The 18,924-nt window shown below is 39.2% G+C and overlaps 1 protein-coding gene across 1 annotated transcript in view; it reads left to right on the top strand.

The window, feature by feature from the left end:
- pard3aa (par-3 family cell polarity regulator alpha, a) overlaps positions 1 to 18,924 on the top strand; it is a 445,337-nt gene that overhangs the window by 188,153 nt on the left and 238,260 nt on the right. The window contains 2 exon segments of the mRNA XM_043225637.1: positions 2,616 to 2,755; positions 4,044 to 4,172. Of these exon segments, the coding sequence (XP_043081572.1) occupies positions 2,616 to 2,755; positions 4,044 to 4,172 (269 nt within the window).

The raw sequence follows: 18,924 nt of genomic DNA, 5'->3' as shown, positions 1-18,924 counted from the left end.
AGTTTTTTTCAGTAGTTTGGGGTTATGATGGTTAAGTACTTTATTATGACATGATGATACCACGTTGTAAAATAGAATATAACTACACAGAAACAGTAATAAATATTTATTAATTGAAAATATAATTTCAGGTAATGATTCAAAATCACATACAATGGAAGTGAATGAAGCCAATTTATGTAGCTGCATTTGTGAAAATCACTTAATTATTCTATTTATCTTGTAATTTCTGACATTTCATAGAAGAAAAGTGGAACAATGGAAACAACTTGGAAATGAACAAAGAAATGGTTAATACTTTTTTTTTTTTTCACCATTGAAATCAAAATAATGTGTATAGCGTTTTTGTCTTGTGGATGTAATATTTACAAACTAGCCACATTCACGTCTCACGTAAAGGTGTGGTTACTTTAGCTGAATTTTATTGAAATTTAATAGGCAAAAATGTCACAGAAATCCCTTTTAAACCAAGAGGCTTTCTTTCATGACTAACTTAAACACTCTTACGTGCTCAAAACTCATTTTCGAGCATTGTTTAGTTTTGTTTTTTTGAAAGATGAAAGATTGTAAAATATAATTACAGATTCAAACAGCTGTTTTCTGTTATCTGTTACCCTGTAATTTATTTCCATAAAGCGCGGCTGAATTTTGTATCATCATTACTCCAGTTCTGATTATCAACGCTGAAAACAGTTGCGCCGACCAATATTTTCATGGAAATCGTGATGCATTTATTATTTCAGAATTCTTTTTTTGAATAGCAAGTTTGAAAGAACAGCATTCGGCACTTTTGATTCATTTCCCTGCCGAATAAAAGTATTAATTTCAAACGTTTTACGAATCCTATATTTGAAACCGACTGCATATCGTCCGCAGCGAAATTACAGTCCTGCTCAAGTCTAGTGCATCTAATAACTAATCTGAAATCCATCAGACGGATATTTTTATGTCTTTTAAGGTTACGGAGGAAAGAAAAAAAACAAAAAAAAGGCTACAGTGTTCCGTGACCGCCTGTGCACACAAATACAAATTACACAGGCAAAGCCCAAGCATATGGCAACACAGGCCACCCTAATTAAACGTTTCAAACCCATCTGTGTGAGTCAGATTTAGCCCCGTGCGTTTCAGCGGCACGCGCTTCACAAATCTAGCGGGCATGCTCGGCTCGTCACGCCAGCTCCTGCCCAACGCACGCTGCAGACATTCAGAAGCAGGCTTTGAAGGGTCTTGATGTGCACATGCATCAGGCAAATTGAGCTTTACAGCTCGCCACAGACGTTAGTAAATCCTGGAAAATGCAGTTAGGGGCTCGGACGAGGGGTATGCGCTGCAATTTGCTCCCTGTCCACAAAGTGACCTTTTTAGGAGTGCCAAATGAATAAGAATAGGCAGATGCAGGAGAAGCGCAGAGAGAGAGAGAGAGAGAGAGAGAGAGAGAGAGAGAGAGAGAGAGAGAGAGAGAGAGAGAGAGAGAGAGAGAGAGAGAGACAGAGAGAGAGAGAGAGAGAGAGAGAGAGAGAGAGAGAGAGAGAGAGAGAGAGAGAGAGAGAGAGAGAGAGAGAGAGAGAGAGAGAGAGAGAGAGAGAGAGAGAGAGAGAGAGACAGAGAGAGAGAGAGACAGAGAGACAGAGAGAGAGAGACAGAGAGAGAGAGAGAGAGAGACAGAGAGAGAGAGAGAGAGAGAGAGAGAGACAGAGAGAGAGAGAGAGAGAGACAGAGAGAGAGAGAGAGAGAGAGAGAGAGAGAGAGAGAGAGAGAGAGAGAGAGAGAGAGAGAGAGAGAGAGAGAGAGAGAGAGAGAGAGAGAGAGTAATGGTCGGGACACACAGGGATCAGTAAGGTTGACCTTATCGTCTGTAATGGTAAAAGAAAAGGCAGCGGGGGAGATAGAGAGACTGATAGACCGGACACGTATTTTTATCTGGAGACACATTTGTAGCCCTCAGGACTGTCTGTGTTTTCTTACATCGTGTGTCGTGTTCATGGGTCGTGCCCGAAAAGGGCGTTTTTCAGCAGGTTAAATGCAATATTCCAGCTTCAAAGCAAGTTCTGCACAATGAAACCACATTTTTGGCATCGTAACATAAATTTAGTTCAGCTTGGGTTAACGAATTAGGGTTTTTCACAGGCAAAATCCATTCATTTCATTTCATTCATTTTTAAGATAAAGAAAAACTGACAGTTTAAAACACTTATGTAATCAGATATACTATGCGATATAACTGAAATGCAGATAAATCTAAATTAACTTCTAAAAGTGACACAATCGCATTACAAAGTTACGAAAACCTGTACAAAAAAGTGAAAATTAAAAGTAAAGGCTAAAAAAATCATCATAAAAATCTGGCAAAAAGTAATTGTCCAACAATGCGATAGTCCAGATCTTGTGAAAAACGACAACAAAAACTACTAATACTAAAACCAACATGAAAATGAAAACTGAAAATATAAAAATAAAAGGGTTTTTGAATGCTTTTAAACAGCATTTTCAAAAAAAAATGTATCTATAATGAAATCCAGACAATAAAAATGCTTTAAAGAGGTTCAATTTAACAACGTAAAAAGGTCAGATGATCCTCCCAGACTGTCTGATTGTTTGTTGTGCTGGTGTTGCAGGTCCGGAGGGCCTGGGCTTCAGCATCACCTCCAGAGACGTCCCGATCGGTGCTTCTGCCCCCATCTACGTGAAGAACATCCTCCCTCGAGGAGCCGCCATCCAGGACGGCCGTCTGAAGGCCGGAGACCGGCTGCTCGAGGTGAGAAAACCTGGAAGCATCACACAGCCTTCACTTCCTCTTCCCGTTCGCAGCTTCCTGATCATTCAGCACCAAATACGTGTTGAAAACCCAACAAACACACCGAGGGTCCAACGAATTTCCCTTCTTTGTCCATGTCCATTGTTTTCCCCTCTCCCCTGTGAGAAGCACTTTCCTTTTTAGTTTGGGAGAGTAAATAACGTTAATAAAAGAGAATGGACAAAAAGAACTCTAGCTGATGGCTGATTTACAGTGACAGCCAATCAACAATGGCCATTTCATTTAGAAATGGAGCAGGACACCTGCAGGCCCTCATGCCAGATGCTACCGTGGAGCCAGAACGTCATCCATTTGGCTTAACAAACCCTGATTCATCGCTTTAATGGAGGCGAGGCCTTTCAGAGTGCTTTCGCTTCACCCCTTGCCTTTATGTTGCCATAGAAATATCAGGACAGTACTTCCTGTTGTCATGGTCACAATAATGCGACTGCAAATAATTGTAATGCTTGATCGGATATAATTACACAGAATATAATTCAGGTTTTATTTGTTTCTTTATCGAACGCGCTTTCAGATGACATCAGCGTCTGTAAAATCAGTTTGACAGCAGTCCCACTTTTGCACAGGTCAAGCTTTTTAATATCAAAAGACTATAAGTATTAATTCTGATATTGTGAATTTTTGCGTGTTGCATGCAAGTCATTTGTAGCTATTTTTTAGTAAAAGATTGTTTGTTAGTTAAAACGCCTGGAATAAAACTGGATTTAAAACAAAACAAACAAACAAAAAACATCATATGTTTTGCATATTTTTTAAAATCTGTATATTTATTTGTATAATTTTGGTATATAAACAAAAAATAACCAAAATCTAAATATAAGGGAAAAAATAAATAAAAATGTAATAATAATAATAAAAAAAAGGTGTAGAAAAGTGTCATTTTACTAACCTAAAAAGTCTAATTATCTTCCCAGAAGAGATTTATTTCTATTTTCATATTTTCTGTTTTCTTTTTAATTTCATTTAAGGTTTTTAGCAATTTTGTTGTGTTTTTGCAGTTTTTGCAGTTTTTATATAGGTTTTTATATGTCTATTAGTTTTAGATTTAGTTGGATTTAAGCAGATCTAGGTTAAACATTAAATTAATACTTTTGTTCTGTTTTATTATTTAAAGTTTAATTTATTTCAGGTCATTATAAATAAGCGTATGTGTTGTCGAGACAAAAAAAGAAGCTTTTTGCCGTCAGATCTTCATGTCTCTGATGTTCTGTGTGTTGTGTGGGTGTAGGTTAATGGAGTGGATCTGAACGGTAAGACTCAGGAGGAGGTTGTGGCTCTGTTGCGTTCCACTCCCATGGGAGGCACTGTAGGTCTTCTCATCGTCAGACAAGAGGACGCTTTCCTGCCCCGCGAAGTGGTGAGTCACACGCTCACACTCCCACACACACACACCTAAATGTGCAACCATCTTAAAATGGCTTAACAATAGCCATAAATGGTCTCTCGATATCACACAGAGTTCATATAGCACCATGAAATGGCCTCTTCAACTCTTTTCCTGCCTCTGGCCTATTTAGGTCACACGTGTGCTACAGAGGCAGCTGCCACCCGCCTTAACTCATTTTGAAGTCATTATTATTTCCATAATAGATAATTCAGGAGTGCAGATGAATTCCGGGCTGCCTTGACATTTGTATGCAGATTTTTTTTTTTTTTTCTTGGTTTGACATTCCATAAAGATGCTTCTGTATTGAGCCAGTGCTGAAGGCTCCCATTGGCTGTCTCGGTGATCTGTTGTTTACAGCATCAGTAAAAGTTTGCACTTAGCAGTGTTGATGACAGGCAGGTTTTTTGAAGTCTAAACCCTGATATATGAATGCTTCTAGCTATGCAAGCTTGATTTGTTACAAAATGTGTCTGAAGACAAATTCGAATGCGCCACGAGCGTGCATTGCATACATAAACTCACCACAGCGAGAGCCAACGGTCTTCTTCTACGGTCAGTTGTAGCTCTTTTAGGTCAAGAAGAGAATCATGCTGAGCAAGATAATAAGCTAGTTATTGTCCATATGTTTATAGCTAGTTAAATTGTTAGCTACCAGATAATAACTATGGCTGCCATGAAAATTGCAATACAGCGTCAATCAACATTGTGTGCTTTCAGTGGGATTGGTAAGACTTGTTAAGATTAAGAAATGTGCCTCTATCAACATGTTTGCAAAGATCCAAACATGTATAACATGCCTGCATACATTCCATTGCAGTTTCCAGTTGATGAACACTAGTGGCAGTAAAACACAGACAACGTGTTCTTTTTTTATGCAAATTACGATTACATCGGCAGATTGTCAATTAGCGATGACTTCATTTCATGCAGTTCTTGAACAATTTAAAGTTATGACTTCCATTATTTTTACTATTGCACGTGATTTGTAAATGTTTGAATTGCATAACAAGTTCCAAATAAATGGCTTTTCTAATTTAGTAAGCTTACTCTGTAGCGCACCCGGTATAGCATTGAACTTTTTTTTTCTCAGAGAAGTCTCCAAAAGGACTGGGTTGGTCTATGTCTTTTTCAGCCATTTGCAGTGTTAAGGAATGTGCCATTTCTCTTAAAAAAGGACACAAAATAGCACAGTTAAAGTACACATCCAAATCTATCGAAGAGTCCAGCATGTTTTGTCGTGCGCCATCTTCTTAGAGGCTTGAAAAACACCTCCCCGGAAGCAAGTTCAAATGCAGGCTGATTGATTTTGGACTTATTTAAGCTTGGGGTGATTGAGAGTGGGTGAAGATGAGCTTTGACTTGCTTTCTCTGGCTCCGGCAAGATTTGATTAAAGACACCATCATGAAGACACAGTTTCACCGAGTCTCCCGCTCCACCTCGTTTCTCATCAACTCCCCCTTAAAATTTGGAGTTTAAGACATCAGAACGACAGGGGTGGGAAGAGAGAGAGCGAGGGAAGAGATAAACTGTTGGACGCTTCATTACTCTTATTGTCACATTAACATTCAGGGGGCTTTTCAGCGCACCCCATTCAGTCTTTAAAGGATCTCAATAATCCATACAAGTATGTTCATAAAAATCAGATTACAAACGCATTGCTCTACTGCTGACAGTTATTGCAAATAAAGTGGAGCGAGAGAGGACAGCGAGGGTTATTGATGCTATTTTGTAGGTCTGCGTGAAGGAGAGAGAGAGCGTGGTGGTTTAATATGATGCTATGGGAACGTAGTCATGTGAGCCAATCACAGTGCCAGCCTATTAACGCATCATCAGGGAAGTTCTAAATCAAAAGACTGAGTGACACACTCTGCCGCAGTGACAGGTTACAGTCTAATAAATCAACACAGCCAAGCACTTAGTCTACGCTTTATGATATTCGAATACACGACGCAATTAACGTCAAATTATTATAATGACATCAAGAGAGAATGTAACAGAACAGAGGCCTTTTTATGAAACGGGGCATAAGAACCAGTCATGCTAACCGCTAACGTGCTGAGGGATCATATTTATTTATTTATTTTCATTTATCGGCACGCATAAGATTAGCCTCCGAGGCGTTGAGGGAATTGCAGACATTTTACGAAAGCGCGAACGCCAGATGCGGGCTGGCAGAGGCAGTGACTTATTGATAGGGGCGTCAGCTTTAACCTTTGCTCACAGCCGAAGCCTGGTCCTGAGGGAGCCGCAGAAAAATGAGCTTTGATGCCCCCGGCCGGCCCTCGCCCTTTAGAGAAAAAGAGAAAGAGAAGCGAGAGAAGAAGGCCGCACCACGGGCATGTTCAGTGAACTCCAAAGAGACTGTTGAGCCAGGATCGATGAAGCTCTGTCCTTGGAGTGTGGCTGAGGGGCCGGTGTTAGTTGAGTGCAATTATAGGTCATGTGGCACTCAAAGTGCTCTGTGTCACGGTCAGTGTCAGATACTCACGAGATTACTGATCTTTAAACAACTGAGTTGTTGCTTGGTTTGCTGCTCCTGACAGGTAGATTGTCAGTCTTAGTGAAGTCCTTGCTTTACAGACTACAACTCTTCCTTTGCCACCTAATGCTAGTGTGATGTACCTTGACCGCTACCAAGTTTTCATCCCTGTTAAAAAAAAAACTGGTTAGGTTAGCTATTTTTTCCAGATGCATCCTTGCCAGGGTTTCTGTATTGCTTTGTACCTCGGGAGCATTTTGAAAACATAAGAAACCGATGTCATAGACCGATCGGTCTGCACGCAAACAAAAGCAAAACTTACGGTCAAAGAAAGCAAAAACAAAAACATTTTATTACGCCTGAATGTGGGTACGTTTCATTAATAAAAAAAACTGAGAAATACAATTTTCAGCACACAGCTGAAAAAAAACTAGAATTAGATTCAGAATGAATGAATAAAATGTAGATGGAGTGGATTAATACCCCAAAGCTTGACAATCATTCATTATTCAACAGACTTTAGTCAGACTTTACACAGTTTTGATGCTGTTTTATGTCTGATGATTGTGTTCGATTTCATGAGGAAGCATCAGTCATTTAGTTTCTTCTTCAGTTGTTTTTTCTTGGGGAACTTTTGCACAGATGATGTGCAGTAGCGCCCCCTGCATTATAACAATGAAAACACAGTTTCTAGCACGAGTATAGCTCAAATATACTTGGACTTTGTCCTAAGTATAAGTCAAGTATATTTAAATGTCATTTTTAAGACACTCATAAAAATATACTTTCCTATTTTTAGTTTAAAAGTATACTAATAGTGCACCGATAGGAATAAGCTTCTTTTTGTGTAAGGGTGTGCTGGTACTAAGCTGCTGTTTTTGTTTTTTTTCAGTTGATGATGCCACTGTGGTCATTTTGATAAATTACTGAAAGTATTTTTCAGGCCCCAACTAAGCCAGCCAAAAGGCGGCAGTGGCAAGGAATCCAATCTCCATCAGGTGACAGAAATGGAGTGGGAAAAAAAAAAACCTTAGGAGAAGCCAGGTTCAGATTGGAGACCAGTCCTCTTTTCCTCTGGCATTCACTTAGGCCAAAGGAAAACTGATCACCCATCTGAGCCTGGTCTCTTCCATTTCTGTTTCAGAACCTTGGCAAATCTAACACGTTCTCACTCCTATCTCATCACATGCGGCTGCTTGGTCAGGACATGGTCTGATTTTCATCTGATGTTTAACATGTATTGTAATTTTAGTTGCATAACTTAACATTACACCAATCGCAGCAGTATGTTTAGACTGAGCACCTAAACCAATTGTTTCCTGAAATTACAACGATCACGGTCCCCAGTCTTAATGTTCAAATCACAAACACATCAGAAACGGTCAGCTAAAGTAGCGTTACGTGAAATTACACAATCTTAAACGTGTTTTGTGTCCGACTGCATAATGTTGATGTTAAGATTTATCTTTTTAATGAGATACGACTTTATTAATGTTAACATTTTTAGTGTTTGGAAACCTTAGGTTGACTCTGTTCCTCACATTAAGATGCTCTGTGACTTCACAAGACTTGAAAGATGAGTTGATTATTTTTAGGTCAGTTTTGCAATACATCTGTAATTTTTTATGCCTTTTTATGCATTTTATGCTGTGGAGAAATTGAGGTTACGGTTAGGTTACGGTTATACAAATGCATGCAAAGAATAAAGTGTGTTTGCGTCTGATGCACAAAGCAAACATCTGGGGTAATGGAGTATCCTGCACATCAGAAAAAAAATTGGTTTAAAGGGCACCCGGTGCGTTAAAGTGACGCCAAGGGATCCTGAGCATCAATATGTGACAAGCTGGTAGTGAGAACATGTTGGCAAATCTATCAACAAGTTGTTCTTTGGAAGTGGGCCACCGAAGAAGTCTGCAAACTTGTAAAATAGGGCTTTGTTCAATGCAATCCTGTATACACAGATGCTCAGGATTTGTGTAAAACTAATCAGATCGGATTTCGCAAGAGCTTCATTATGTGTGCCGCATGCATACAATTGGTCTCGAGCAGTCTGCCGCCGCTCTACGGCAGTGATGTCTGAGACTATGGAGCACCTTGCCATCTTAACATTTGCATCAGGTTTGTTTATTTCGGAAATTGGAAGAGAGCCTTGTATATAAACCACTCATTTGTGCTTCAGAACTGAAAAAAAGGGATGTCAGAGGAGCGTCGGTTAGTCGGTGCGGGTGAAGGAACAGGAGAAATGATGAAAGTGGGAGGATCTGGGAGGAGAGCGAGGGAGCGCGACTCAGCGGGAGACGGATAGGCCAGAAGATGGAGAGAGAGGGAAAGAATGAGAGATGTGATAGGCATCTCAGGGAGCCATCAAAAACTCCACTGAGGAGAAAAGACAGGAAAAAAGAGAACTGACAACAGCGGCGAGGGAGCAAACGTGTTTTGACAGACATCCTGCACTTGATGAAATCTTACCTTGCCACTTCGGTGAGACACACACTCACGAACACACTCCGAGGCTTGACAAACACCCTGCTGCTGAATTATTCATGTCAGAAAACGCAATTATCCGGCACACTAATGTGGCCAGCGGCGGCGTGAGAGCATTAGAACAAAACACACACACACACAAGCAATTCCATCGTGTAAACAAAAAGCCCACTGTGCTCTTCTGCCGGCTGTCTGCTCTGCACTGGCCGCAATTTATCGTTCGTTTTGATCTCCCAGTGGGCACTGCTGAGAACGCTCAGAAGTTAGCTGTGTTTGTGACCGCTGCTAAGCCAGAGCGCGATAGGCAGAGATTGAATATTACCTCCTGCCCTCCCCAGTATAAATAACCATTGTGAAATCTTCAGCTACACCAGGTAGAAGGAAACAAAGGAACGAGAGTAAATAGGATATTCCTTCAGTTAAAGATAAAGGTGTGTTGACTAACATTAGCATGTTGAGTCAAGTAACTGGTAGCAGGGATGGACACACAGGGATGCCTTACTTGGATTTACTTTTCTTTTTGCTTTGCTTTGGTTTTCTGTGTTTTGTTTCCCTTTGATTTGTTTGTTTTTCTTTGTTTTGTTTGCTTTCCCTTGTTTTGATTTCGTTTTGTTTTGCTTTCCCTTTTGTTTTTACATTGCTTTAATTTTATTTCGCTTTGCTTTTGTTTAATGTTGCTTTGCTTCTGTTTTGTTTTTAGCGCTTGCTTGCTTTAGTTATTTACCTACTTACTATTTAAACGCAGCTAGATTGTGGGGATGCGCCACGGTTAACTGCTAGACTAGACATTCAACACTCAACTATTTTACTAGTGAGGCAAACATCCAACTAGTCAATGTTAAAAAATATGTAGTTATGCGCATCCCTGCTAGATAGAACGCGACTAATTGCAAGGAATGGAACAGAAAACATGGTCCTTGATGAATTTTCACAGCTGAACTTTTTTGTGACATGTCTAAATTCTGTCTGATGCTGTTGTAGACAGATTGGTGATATATAAAATGGTCCGTTCTTGGCTCACCCCAAATGCATGTGGCTTTTTTTATCCGCATAGCACTTGAGTAACCTAAATAACCAAAATGCACAGAACTATTCTTGACTGCAGGAAGTCTCCAATGAGCTTGTTGAATTCTTTCATGGAAAACCTGACAGATCGGAATGAGATCTCTTGCAGTTTCGAGTTGGTTTGTTTGGAAAAACTTGATCTCAAAGAGTTTTTGTACTGCTAAAACTATTTCATATGCATAATTTTCTGGCTCAGATTTTTTAAAATAACCCTATGAATGATGATGTGCTTTTTGTATTCACGTTCAAATAATACACCCATCTGTAGTCAATTGGAGCTCTCTCCAAGCTGGAGTCGATGCTCACGACTGTTGCCTTGTTCAAACATACAATAACTGCAACTCGTCAATGCTCTTGGCTGCACCAGTCCAATCCAAAATCTCCCAGAACGGTCCAGATGACAGCGTGTATGGGAAACTCGTTTCAGCTCGGCACAGAACAGTAATTAAACACTACATTAAATTCCTCTTCATGACCAGTTCAGACTTCTCACTGATCCATTAGAGGCTGGATCTGCCAAGCTAAGAGAATCTTAATTGCGCAATTAATTTGAACGCTGATGTCTACTGACAGTTGGATTTATGGTGTCTATTGAGGCCAGATCCAGACAAATGTGTGACAGGTTCTATTTTAATACGGCTGATGAGTTGGCTTGATATCCCGCTAGTGACGCCCGTTTTGCCAGTCATCTGAAAATCAGTTTTTTTTCTTCTTCTGAACTTCAGAACTATGCAAGTTATTGTTATTGAGTTATTGTTGCGCATTTCCTGTTTTGTTCCAGTTTCTCTCACTGAAGAATGTTTCTATTTTGGCTTGGAAGGATTATGTGAATGTTAAATTGTTAGGAAACGACAACAACAATCCAACTTTTGTTTCTTCTCAAATGGTCGCAATTATTCACAGCAGATAATATCTTTGTGCACTCACACTTGCACGTTCGTCTTTTCTAGTGCCAGCAGAAAGGTCAGATTTCGACATTTATTTCCCCATGTATCCATATTTGCTTTTGATCTGTTCACTGGATGTGGGAAAGTTTAGTAACTCAGACGGGGAAGAAATCAAATCAGCATGTTACCTGAACACTAGAGACTAGACTAGAGTTGTTAAATTAGAGATTGCTGGATATTTTGATGGGAATGGTTGAAAGAGCTCTTTTGTACACTCTGGGAGAAAGGAAGTATGTTTCTTCGTGTTCAACAAGTGCCTCTGATTGCCTGAGAGCTGTGGCAATCATTCACAGGTAGACTTAAAACAGTGTTCACAATGGCATACTGCCGACTGGTTTTGAGAACTAAGGGACTAGTATGTTGTTTACATACCCTGCACATCTTCAGTATACGATAAAAATCAGAAGCTTAACTTTAAATTGCAATTATAAAGCTAAAAATAAAAGGAAGACAAAAATAACCATCGAGTATGCAGCTTAACTGATATACAGTCTACAGTTAGAGTCCAAACAGCTGATAATAACATTACAATAATCAACAAGTAGTATTTCAGATCACTCCAGTCCATCAGTTGACATCTGGAGAAGACTAAAGCTGCATGTTTGTAACAAAGAAATAAAGGCAATGTTTTTATCAGACTCTCATTCTGACGGCACCCATTCACTGCGGAGCGTCCGTTGGGAAGTTTCTTTAAGTACAAGTTTTTGAAGTGTATGTTGTATCCCCAGCTCTTCCCAGGTTCATAATAATTGCCAGTGCTGTGATTTTAAACCTGGTGGACTGTTTCGTAGATGGATGTGTTGATTGCAGACAGGTGTTGTTCTGCGCTGATTGCTGATGAGCCACCCTGAAGCACAAATGACGCTCTTATGTGAGTTCGGCGTGTCACATGATGTCCAGATCTGTTGTGTTACCAACCCATTGAACTGTTTCCATAGCAACGGCCAGTGGAGGAAGTGAGCTTGGGCAGGAGGGCATCCCGCTTGATTAAGATAATTAGCCCCTTTCTTATTTAATGGGTGTGTCTCCGCGGTTTTGTCCCAAATTACAGCTCGTTGGTTTCATCTGTCATAACCCGACCGCATCCCATCCATCTCCACACCACAGTCAGATCCTTTGGGAATTATTAAGAAGACGACCAAAGTTTCCTCTTTATTCGGAACCTCGCATTCGGTCTCTGATATAATTAGCTTTCTTTCAAAGTTCTGCTATGCCTTTAAGCTTTGTCACAGTGGAGTGAGGTAATTCTCCACAGCTCCCGTCGCTGTCCTTGCTGCCAGCTGTTGGCCGGAGCGTTTCATCGGAGATGTCGTGACGGCAAAATGGGCTCAGTACCATGGGAACGAGCCGATCCTGAGCCAAGATAGCTATCAGGATCTATTTGTAACTTGGCAGTCTTTCTGGGTTTTTTAACGGTGAATGAATTATCACATTCACTAGGACCTTGGCTCTCTCACACCTGCCGAGAAAATGTAGTACTGTAAGACCCTTAAAGCAGACGCTGTTATTATTCACTGAGAAAAGAACGGAGACAGGGAGGGGGGAACTTTTGAAGTCTTTGAAAGTTCCGAATAAGATTTGTACAATGTATGAACTTATTCAGAATGATATGAAGAATTTGTACTGTTCTGTTTGTTTGTTCTCCACATCAAATAATAATCAAAATTATTTCAAATATTTATTAAGTATACTAAATAATATGATATGAAATATGATTTTATACTTTTATATGACTTAACATTGCATTACTTTTTTGCATAGGTACAAATAAAAAGCTAACTACAACTCTGTAGTAAATAAACAGAAAATCAGGTATGATTAAAAGGTCTGAAACTACAATCAGAATTGAAAACAGATGCGTCTTGAAGGTATCCCAGTTTTTGACACAGCGGGTCAGAAAACCTCCCAAGCTGCAAATGCGACATCCATTAAGCGCTCATCCCGATCTCCTCTTCATCCCGAGCCCGTGTTTTTTTAGGATAGTCGAGCATGGCGAGTCACTCTCTCTTTTTAAGCACTATGCCTGGCATCCCTACTGTGAAAATTACCTCACCCGTCTCCATTAGCCAGACTGGCACGCTTAAGTTCAATTGCTTGTTCGAACCCTTTTTACTCCCCTGAAATCGTTCCCTTGTTTCCCTCTCTTTCTCTCTCCCTCTCTTCTCCCCACAGTTTGCAGATGAGCATCCGTTCCCTTCACGAGCGCTTTTATGGGCCGCGTTTAAAACGTGCCAGTTTGCACGGCTGCAGATTGGGAAAGCCAGGCACTTCCATAATTAAGCCTAATGTCGCAAAGTGCATTGGAAGACAATAGCGTTGTGCTAGCGTTTTTTTTTCATTTTCGTTTCACAAAACTGTTTTGAGCTGCCACCTGTTTTTGTTTAGCACTTTTTCTCTCAGCTGTGACAGCAATTAGCCTAGCTGTTCATACGGAGCTGCTGCTGTACAGCACTGATAAACAAGCTAGTTTAGAGCAGTTTTGGGACAGACAGAGCTCGCTGAGAGCATGTGGTGTAGTCAAGCACAGTTAGGTCTCCACCGCGATGTCGTCCTTGTAGCACATACTCGTTTATATGTACAACATAATGCTGGTAATGATCAAATATTGGCTCGTTATAAAACATAACACCCTCTGTAGGCATACTGTCAGCTTATTAAACATGATCACAATAAGATCAGCGCACCGAAGGCAGGAGGGAGTGGTATGCCTCATATTTTAATCATTGTCTTAATTTCTGCGGATCTTGATTTATTTAGCATAATTGTGGTTGCCAGATTTAAGAGTTTAAAATCCTCCGATCAGGTCATTTTTCCATAAATCGATGCGGTTTTGGATCAGTGGTTTAATCTTCCCAACTTGGCGACCATGCAGAGGCGCAGTCTCCACAGTGTGCAGGGTTGCCAGCTCCTAGAAAAATGTCTTCCAAAGCCTTAAAAAAATTACTTTTAAATACTTTTAAGTACTTTTATTTTTATTTTACTGGTTTTTTCCAACTCCAAGCACTTGATAGAATGCACAAACTTGATGAATTGCACTGTATGAAAATTTAGTAAAATTAAGCGCTGTAAAATTAGTGCTGATTAAATGCAAAAATAATAGTATTAATTGTCATCCAATATATATATATATATATATATATATATATATATATACATACATATATATACACACATACACACACACACAGTATGTATTTTGACAATATTTATATTAATATTTATATATTTTTTTGTAAATTATTCATGAATGTATTAGTATTTATACATATATAATAAAAGTGTACAGTGCACACTCACATTTTATGAAAATATCAACTTTTATTGTGATTAATCGCACTATTTGAAATATATCCTGTTAAGCTGATATATCAAGTCGAGCTTTTTACAACACACATCAAATCATCAGTAATACTAAAGTTAATGCAGTAGCAGCACTGTTTCTAAAGTGCAAAAATTCTGATCGAATGTAAAAATTGAAATGAAAAGGATGGTATTTTTTTATCAGAATAACGTGATGGATCAACCATTATCATGCAGCTCTGCAACTTTTTGACTTGCGTTGGGAATGGGGTTCGTGTAAAACGATGTATAAGTGAGGTGTTTGACTCTGGGTGTCACCTTGGCTTTAGGTGCTGAGCTGTGACAGTTCTTTGCTCCTCGCTTCCTTTCGAAGCTTTGACTGTCTCATCTAATCTCCTCTCTCTCTCTTTCTCGGGTCTTCGGGTCTAATTGTACCTGAAAGTCTTGAATGTGCATTAGTCGGAGGTGTTTAATATGCAGTCTTTATCAGAAAGTGGCGGGCCAAAGAAACAGTGGTGAGAAATTTCATGTTTCTATACTTATCATGCACAGGCCTTCTTTGCAATTACATACTTGACTGATTTCTTTTAGCCTCTTAAATTCATTTCCAGTGACCTTTATGTCGTTGCCCCGTTCGGGTGAGAAAGTTTCAGGGATGCTAATTGTTTCAAACCTCGGCAGCAGTTTGAAGATCGAGAGCAATATTTATATTTTTCGTTTCTCTATTTTACTTTCTTCATCCCCACGTTTGCGTTTTTTTTTCCCGCCTTCACTGCTTTGTTTCTTTGGGTTTGCTTGCTTTTAACTTTTCTTTATTTCTTTCTTTCTAGAGAGAAAAAAAATCATATTTTCAGTTCTTTATTTGACCTAATTTCTTCCTTCTCTCCGATGTGTTGTTCATTCTTTCTTTTGTTTGTTTGCTAAATTGTTTATTCTTTTTATTTTAGTTTTTTTATGCATAGTCTTTAGTTTGTCTTTCATCTTGTTTGTTTTATCTTTACTGTTTGTTTTTGTTATTTGTTTGTTTTGAAGTTTGTTTATTATTCTTTTTCCTTTCATTTCATAAATGTATGATTTTTTTCCATTTTTACTTTTGTTATGTTTCCTATGAAAGCCAGTTTCCTCTGCTGAACAAAAAAATAAGTGTAACTTTGTTTTACAACAATTCCTTTTTTAATTTTGACATATAAACAATTCTGAGTTTTTTTCTAGCAATTATGATTTTATATTGCACATTTCTGACTTAATTTCTCATAATTGGGACTTTATACGGTGTCTTGCAATTCTGACTATATTACTTAAAATTGTAATTTTGCATCTCATAATTCTGAGAAAAAAAAAAAAAACATAATTGTGATTTTGTGATCTTTCTTTTCTATACTGACATGTTTTCCTCTGTTGTTATTTTTAAGGCGAGACACTGCAGGTGAATAGGATAAAACAATTAATTACCTAGTTGATTTTAAATATGCAAATGAGCCATTATTTAATTAAATATGTGCTAATTTGCATACATTAAAAACATACATTACAGAACAAAAATCTAAACGCTGGATGAAGCCAGTTAGAAAATGTATGTTAATGTATTTTGACACATCAGAGTCAAAAGCTACATTTTGTTACATCAAAAATACATAAAAATACAGTTTGCATCAAAATACATTTTGACAGTTTTTTGGGGGCAGTAAAATATTATCAAGAACATTATATTTGAACAAATCCCTCTGTAAAAAAAAAAAAAGGAAATAGACAAGAATAAAAATGTAAAGTTTGGTGTGCATGGCTCATGTTGAGAAAATGACCTTTAATAATATATATTGTAATTGAAATATATTAATACAAGTCAAACAAACACTTAACAGTGTCTTATGGAGGTTTACTTTGGCAGGTGCATGAAGAATGTTTGTTTGTTTTGGTTACTTTTGTTTGTTTTAGGTTTTTTTTTCTGCGACCGTTTTGTTCGTTTGTTAATTGTTTATTTCGAGGGTGTTTCTGGTTTGTTTGTTCATCGATACGTTCTCTCTCAGTTCTTCTGAAAGTGTGTTTGTTTCACAAGTTAGGCTATTTTTTGAACTTTTGTCTGTTCTTTATTTCTTCCGTTCACTCACTTTCTGTAGAATCCGTCTGTACGTCCCAGAGGAGAATGTCTCTCGGTGTCTTATCTCCTCTTCATTGTCTGCGCGCTGACAGTATAATTCAAGCTCACTCTGGAAACAAAAGCATGTAATGAATGCACACCATCCAGTCAGCTCGTGAATGAATGAATTAGTCCGGGCACAATGGGCCAGGTTGAGCGGGGTGCGCCTTTTATGAAGCAATGCGCTTCTTCTCTGTCGCCGCGTGAAAGACATGTACAGTGTCGTGAAGGCTTGTGAAAACGAGACAGCTGTTTGTGACGCAATTTCAGACCTTCGAACTGCTGCGTGCTGTAAAACTTCGCCGTGACTCTCGGCGTCCGAGAAACCCGTAGCTCAGATACAGTACGCGTCTTGTAAAAGTCTTCTGTGGGCGGGTTTTGCGGTGGGTTTAAGTTAATAACTCAAATCGATCTCGTGTGAACACAGATGCCAAAGATGCATAACTATTACCAAAGAACAATCACAATTTTATAATTTCGCCACATTTTCACCCATTTGATCTCACTTTTAAAGGTGTATTTCTGACATCTAGATCATAAAAAAAAAATTATCAAAACATACATAAATAATGTTCTGCTTACTTGGTTGATTTCACGCTCACAAGAAAGCAGCGTGAAGTGTTTTCAGTCAGTTTCAGTTATTTAGTTATCTAGTTAACTAAAGCTCCCCACATTTATACTACTGACAAGAATAATACTTACATTCATCCAAACTCAATAAATAAACTCAACTGTTCACTTTCTATAGATTTGTTTGTTTATTCATTGAGATATTGCCTTTTTTCTTTATTTTTGTTTTTATTGTTTATTGTCTTTTGCTCAGTCTTGTTTGTTCGTTTACTTTTCATATGTTTTTATTTGCTTTTCTTCATCTTGCTTTATTTTGCTTTTTTTTTTTTGCATCGTTTGTTTTGTTTCGCTGTACTTTTCTTTATTCTTTGCTTAGTATTGTTATTTCTCGCTTTGTTGTTGTTGTTTTATTTTGTTTGATTTCTTCTCCTTGCTTCATTTACGGCATTAAACTAGCACTCTTGCTTTGCCGTGGTGTTTTTTGGACAGACAAGCAACACACGTTTCTTAAGAAATTGTTAGTGAGGTTATTAGTTTGGTTGTGTTTGATGTTTAATTATACAAAGGCTGATAGAAAACATTTAGTTTTGGATTTAATCTGAATCTTTTTGACTTATCACTGCCGACGGATTCTTATAGAAGTTCCCAAACATTAGCGCGGTCTCTGATTATTATATATGTGAGCTCCTCTAAATAAGTCGAGGCTGTAATCGATGAGGCTCAGTGTCTTTACAGACGGCTCTGGAAACTCCTTCAAGTGCTCGCCGTGTTATTTCTCGACTGTCACGGAACAACCGGCAAAACTGTGTTATCTGTCAAAGGCGAGAATTGGAGTAAAACTCAGAGAGATGTCTTTTCCGTGTTTCTATCCATAATGCATATCAGCCGGGGCCGCCGGGCCTCTCCGGGGGAACGAGAGCGAGCCGATGAGAGGCTCTTCATTGTGTCAGTCTGAAGGGCCGCGGTCCTTTCTGCGTACTTGTTGACGGCGTGACAGGAAGTAAATGACTGGGTGAAAATCACACGCGTGAACGCCGCGTTAGCGCCCGCCGCGCGTCTCCTTCCCACCGCCTTCACCTGGATGCTGCTTCTCGACCCGAGAGCCGCTATTGTCTGCTGAGAGACACCTGTGTTGCCATGGCAACCGCCGGCGATGGTGTGTGCGCGCGGGGTGCATTATGAAAGGAAGGAGAGATAGGGGCCTCACCTGAATGCTTGGCTGAATCTCTATAACTCGTCTCCAGCCTCTTTGCTCTCGGCTGCTGGACTAAAGCCAAGCACCTGGCATTCTTCAGCTCTGTGTGTGTGTGTGTGTGTGTGTGTGTGTTCTTAAAACACTTTACCTTTCCTTTGTATAAAGTGTTATACAGAGTGGGTTTTTCCCCAGTGAGTCACCTTTTAATGACTTCCCTGCTGAAAAAAAACGCAGGAACTGCAGGAGCTGGATTTTTGCTGGTCAGCCGTGACCGAGATGATCTAGTAGGTTGAAACTAGGTCTGCTCTGGTCAGAGGAGAACTAAACAGTGCTTCGACGCAATCTGTATTATTGATTGATTGATTGATCTAGAAATGACGACAGTGTCCAAATATGATATCTGATGATATGGAAACGTATTTCTGGATCTTTCTCCATAAAGGTGCTATATATGATGGGCTCAGGTGTCTCTGTGTATAACAGGACAGCATCCACTCAACAGGGGGCTGACAGATCTCCATGGTAACCGTAGTAAACATCCTGT

The sequence above is a fragment of the Puntigrus tetrazona genome, chromosome 24 (genome assembly GCF_018831695.1).
Source record: "Puntigrus tetrazona isolate hp1 chromosome 24, ASM1883169v1, whole genome shotgun sequence".
NCBI lineage: Eukaryota > Metazoa > Chordata > Actinopteri > Cypriniformes > Cyprinidae > Puntigrus > Puntigrus tetrazona.
The sequence above is the reverse complement of the archived record's forward strand: the minus strand, read 5'-3'. Positions and strand labels throughout refer to the sequence as shown.